Consider the following 5,867-nt stretch of genomic DNA (forward strand, 5'->3'; position numbering starts at 1 on the left):
GGTCGGTGTGGACTTGTTGGGCCGAAGGGCCTGTTTCCATACTGTAATGTAATGTAATCTAATCTAATCTAAACCATGGCACAGCTTCAGGCATCTCTTACAAAAACACCTCCAAGAATTAAAATTTGAAGAAGGGTTGCTGAACTCAAAACATTAACTCGCTTTCTCTCTCCACTGTTGCTGCCAGACCTGCTGAGTTTCTCCAGCAATTTCCGTTTTTGTTTCAGATATCCAGCATCTGCAGCGTTTTATTTTATTGTGGATATTAGCTAACATCAAAGAGTAAGTAAGGATAGTAGTTTCCGATCGCTAAAGGACATGAGTGAACAAGATTGGTTTGTGATGGCTGTTGATGAGAGTTTTTATCGTCCCCATGCATGAGATTGATTTTCAATTCTCAAGTTTTATTAATAGCATTTAATTTCCATGAGCTGCTGCAGTGGGATTTTAACCCATGTCCCCTTATGCCACAAGAGCTGGTATAGACCAGACCAAACCCCCTCAAAATATATCAAGAAGATAGTCTAAAGCCTGACTTTTTCTTTATTTTAAAGATGAGTGTAAGGCATTGCAAGTTGATTGGTCAAACTGTCGACTTTAAGCAAAACACATTTTATTTTTACAGACAAAATAAAAATAAATTAATTGGCTTAACAGTAATTCTATCAAAACGTTTAAGAATAAACCATTAATTAACTGTTCCAATATAGTAACATCCCATAACACACCCTTGGCAAAGGGAAATTCAGTAAAATAGATTGTCTCACATGCCACTCTAGCAGCAGGAAAATAACTCCAGCTTTTAGTTGTAACAGAAAGAAGAATAAGAGCTTCCATATCCAGCAACTGCTGAAAGCTAAACCTAAAAATCCTGGTTCTGTGGGAGCTTGACCCCACCCATTCAGGCTGCTTCTATTGTTCCAACTTTGGGAAAAAAAACCAAGACCTCACAATCTGCTTACTTTAGTGGTTTTGCAGCAGACAACTCAGCACTTCTATCTCAACCTTTCTTCATAAAACGAATCAAAACCAAATACGCCTTTTGACACCATAGTATTGTCTCAGAGCACCATGTCACTCCATTCTGCTGCTGCCTTAGCTGGGTTGATGTAATCTTAAGGTAGACCCACAAGTCAGATTGCATTGAAGAAGTATGAGACGTAAAGTTACATGAAGATAGGACAAAGGGAATGAACAAGGTTGACTGGTGTATTTCTTCTTTGTTGTTGATAAAATTGCAAAATAAAATGTTCATGTAAGTGCCTGAGAATAGCTCCACATAGCCAATGGGACACGTCTATTAACTAGGCAGTAATGGGCAGCAAAAATTGTAAATTGTGGCAGTATCTTATCATAGGGGTCGGTTAGCTGAGGGGCTGGCTTGTGACACAGAGTGATACCAATAGCACGGGTTCAATTCCTACACCAGCTGAAGTTCCCATAAAGGACTCAACTTCTTCCCTCAGGTTAAACCACCACCAGTCATCTCTCTCATTAATAAGAGTGCAGTTCAGTAGATTATGACAACTTCATCATGGGAATACAACTCGGAGCGAAGATACTTACGAAAGAAGATGAAATGTACGAAAAGTGCTCATAATAATCCCTGCATTACCAATTCCTTGAAATTATACTCTTTTCAAAATGTAAATTTTGACCAGACAGTAAAGGACAGAATACTAACCATCAATTTCAAACAAGGATGGACTTGATTCACTTAAACTCACCTGGCTAAAGAGATGTTCGAGGCAGCCATGTAGTTTATCCTGTTTATCATGAGAAATATGAACATTGCAAGGTAGTTCATCACCTATCAGATACAAAAGGAAATAAAGATACTGGTTGTTGATTCACCATTTCAAAATATTCATTTTAAATTGAATAATTTTTATCTTGTTACTGATCCTGATCATATTTTGTTAACCTTCTGAGCTTTAACTCAATAGATATCAATGACTGATGTAATTCTGAAGGGCCGATTTCAAACTTCACTTTGCTGAACAGCAATTAGTATGAGAAATGTTCTTTGTCTGCCAATAATTAAGTTCCTTCAGGTCTAATACACATGAATAATTTTATTACTGAGGTTGCATAAGGAGGGAGGTTTCCAATTCTAATAGGAGTAGGTGTGGGAAAGGAATGGGTATGTCGATGACTGAACGTATTTCAGGATATAGATGTTTTATTTTAATTTGTTTTGTTCGTTTATGGGATGTGGATGTCACTGGCTGGGCCAGCATTTATTGGCCATCTCTAATTGCTCTGGAAAAGCTGGAGACGCTGCCTCCTGGAGCCACTGCAATCCATGTGGTGTGGGAACACCCACAGAGTTGCATGAGATGGAGTTCCAGGATTTTGATGCAGCCACAGTAACAGAGGGTGACATCAATCTAAGTCAGGATGGAGTGTGGCTTGGAGGGGAATGTGCAGGTGGTGTTCCAAAGCATCCACTATCCTTGACCTTCCAACTGGGAGAAGCCATTGGTTGGGAGTGTGTTAAGGAGCTTTAGGGAGATATTATGGTGCAACTTGTAAATGGTACACAGTGCTGCCACTCAGCATAGTTGGTCAAAGGATTAAACACTGATGGTGTTAGATGGGATGCCAATCAATCCGACTGCTTTATCCTAGACAAAGTCAATCTTCTTGAGTGCTCAAACTGGACTTATCCAGGCAATTGTACAGTCTTCTATCACACTCTTGACTTTTGCCCCTACACAATGGACAATCTTCGAAGAGTTAGGAAATTAGAGGCAGCAGAATTCACAGCTTCAGACCTATTCTAGTGACCACGGCACTTATATAGCTGCTACAGCTCAGTACCGGGTCAGTGGTAACCCTGGGATGATGACAGCTAGACCATAAGATATAGGAGCAGAATTAGGCCATTTGGCCCATCGAGTCTGCTCCACCGTTCGATCACGGTGATACATTCCCAACTCCATTCTCCTGCCTTTTCCTATAGCTCTTTCTTGATCTCCTTACTAATCAAGAACCTACCCATCTCTGTCTTCAATATATTCAATGACTTCGCCTCCACAGCCCCTCCGCAACAATGTGTCCCACAGATACACCACCCTCAGGTTGAAGATATTCCTCCTCATCTCAGTTCAAAAGGGCTGTCCCTTCACTCAGAATGTGCCCTTAGGTCCTAGTCTCTCCGACAATTATAAACAATTTCTCCATACCCACTCTATCCAGAAACCCGCGCTCAAGTACAGAGGCAGAGTCCTCAACCACTGTTCATATGACAACCCCTTCATCCCCAGGATTATTCCTGTGATCCTCAGGATCCCATCCTGTACCAGCACATCCTTCCTTAGATACAAGGCCAAAAACTAGTCTCAATTTTACAACAATGTCATGAAACAATATGTGCACAACTCAATACAGCTACCACATCACAATATATTTGTTTGAATATTTTCTACTTTTGCCAGCTAAAAACGTAAAGGTATTTAATTTTAGTTTTATCTCAATATGAGCTTACTGAAGTAAAGTTGAATGGAAGACGGGAGGGTTGCAATCTCATTGCTGCAGTCCCTACAGAGTCATATTCTTGCTTTTATCAATTGATACATTAAGTGTGAATTAAATGAAAATCTTTCTTAGTCATTTAGCATTTTTAAAATTTTGATTCTGATCCCTAAGTTTCATGTTTGGATTGCCATGGCTGTATTTGTTTTATTCAAAATTGTCTTTACACATTTTTATCTTTATTATCTGCAGCCCACCATAAAGGGACTTGAAAATATGGAAGCAAAAGGTGCACAATTTAAGGTACACAAGGCAAAGTAAATATTTAGAACATTTAAAGAAATTTTAAAAAGGCAATGACAAATGTAGGACAAAACTCAAATTAAAATTCACTACCCATGGTCTGCAACGGGGAGAATGCGGGTAAGTGGAGTTGAAATGCCCATCAGCCATGATTGAATGGCGGAGTGGACTCGATGGGCCGAATGGCCTTACTTCCGCTCCTATGTCTTATGGTCTTATGCAACACATGTATGCATGCACACACACACACACACAAAAACACTCTCACACACATTCTCTCTCTATCACACACACACAAACTCTCTAACTCTCTATTTCTCACACACACACACTCTCACACGCACTCTCTCTATCTCACACACACACACACTCTCTCTCTATCACACACACGCACGCGCACAGAGTTATATGGAGCTTACCAGAGTCCATCTCATCACTGTGCACATAGGAGTCACAGTGGCTGCTGCAGATACTTGTAAAGGAAGCAATGGAGTTCCTATTACTGTTACAGTCACTAGGGAGAAACACAAACTTGTTAAGCTTCTTGCTTTCACAAAATCATGAAGAGTCATACAATCATACAACACTGAAACAGACCCTTCAATCCAACAATTCATGCACATTATAATCCCAAATTAAACTAATCCCAGCCGCCCATCCTTTGCCCATATACCTCCAAGCATTTTTTATTCAAGTACTTATCTAAATGCCTTTTAAACGTTGGAACTGTACTCACATCCACCATTTCCTCAGGAAGATCATTTCACACACAAGCCACTCACTGTAAAAAATCTTTCCCCTCACGTCTTTTATAAATCTTTCTCCTCTCACCTTAAAAATATGCCCCTAGTCTTGAAATCCCCCAACCTAGGAAAAAGACACCTATCTTTCACCTTATCTATGCCCCTCATGAGTTTATAAACTTCCTATCTTCCAGTGAAAAAAGTCCCAGCCTCTCCCTATAACTCAATCCCTCCAATCCCAGCAACATCCTGGTAAATCTCTTCTGAACCATCTCCAGCTGGATAATATCAACTGTACAATTTAACTATGTACACTTTGACATGTAATGTGTCTGCAGTAAGTTTGCAGAGCTGGGGATATGTGCTGATGGGGTTGCAAACAACACTGATAAATGATGTCTTATAAAGACTGTGGCAGACTGTTATCACAAATTGCAATCATATCCTGAACAGCACTTGAGAGAATTTTCTAAAGGGGTTCAGTTAACTCGGCGCTTGACAGCAGATTTTTCAGTCCAGTGTCACCAACTGCATGAGTTCAACTCACACACTAGCTGAGGTCACTATGAAAACCTCTCCTCCTCATATCTCTCCCCTTACCCTGAGGCATGGTGACCTTCAGGTTAAACGAACACCTGTCAGCTCTCTCTAATGAAAGAGCAGCCCAATGAGCTGGTAAGATTATGGAAACTTTTATCTGATATTTATATTGCAGCATATTTCTGCAATCTGTATTTATTTTCATGATTATTGCCATTTCCAGAATGTTAACACTAATTGTTTTGACCAATGCCATAATCTTAAAAAATCCTTTATCTCTTGATGCTGTCTCTTATCGTTAAATCATAAATTGTAAAAAAACTATCAAAATGTGTTACATGGTGGAATCAGTGAGTACTCTCCATAACAATCAATCTAAGAATATGTTGTTGAAGAGGAGAGTGTGAAACGGACTGGTAAGCTAGAGGAGATACATGTTAGGAAGGAAGATGTGTTGGACATTTTGAACAACTTGAGGATAGACAAGTCCCCCGGGCCTGATGGGACATATCCTAGGATTATGTGGGAAGCAAGAGAGGAAATTGCAGTACCGTTGGCAATGATCTTTTCATCTTCACTGTCAATGGGGGTAGTACCAGGGGATTGGAGAGTGGCGAATGTTGTGCCCCGTTCAAAAAAGGGTATAGGGATAACCCCGGGAATTACAGGCCTGTTAGTCTTACTTCGGTGGTAGGTAAAGTAATGGAAAGGGTACTGAGGGATAGGATTTATGAGTATCTGGAAAGACACTGCTTGATTAGGGACAGCCAGCACGGATTTGTGAAGGGGAGGTCTTGCCTTACA

General features: G+C 40.2%; 1 protein-coding gene across 2 annotated transcripts in view; it reads right to left on the reverse strand.

The window, feature by feature from the left end:
* Positions 1 to 5,867, reverse strand: part of prex2 (phosphatidylinositol-3,4,5-trisphosphate-dependent Rac exchange factor 2) — a 352,480-nt gene that overhangs the window by 148,996 nt on the left and 197,617 nt on the right. For both annotated transcript variants that reach the window (XM_043689238.1, XM_043689237.1), the window contains exons 27-28: positions 4,200 to 4,294; positions 1,728 to 1,810 (exon numbers count right to left, since the gene is read on the reverse strand). In XM_043689238.1, the coding sequence (XP_043545173.1) occupies positions 1,728 to 1,810; positions 4,200 to 4,294 (178 nt within the window). The remainder of the gene's footprint in view (positions 1 to 1,727; positions 1,811 to 4,199; positions 4,295 to 5,867) is intronic.

This window comes from Chiloscyllium plagiosum, chromosome 4 (genome assembly GCF_004010195.1).
Source record: "Chiloscyllium plagiosum isolate BGI_BamShark_2017 chromosome 4, ASM401019v2, whole genome shotgun sequence".
Lineage (NCBI taxonomy): Eukaryota > Metazoa > Chordata > Chondrichthyes > Orectolobiformes > Hemiscylliidae > Chiloscyllium > Chiloscyllium plagiosum.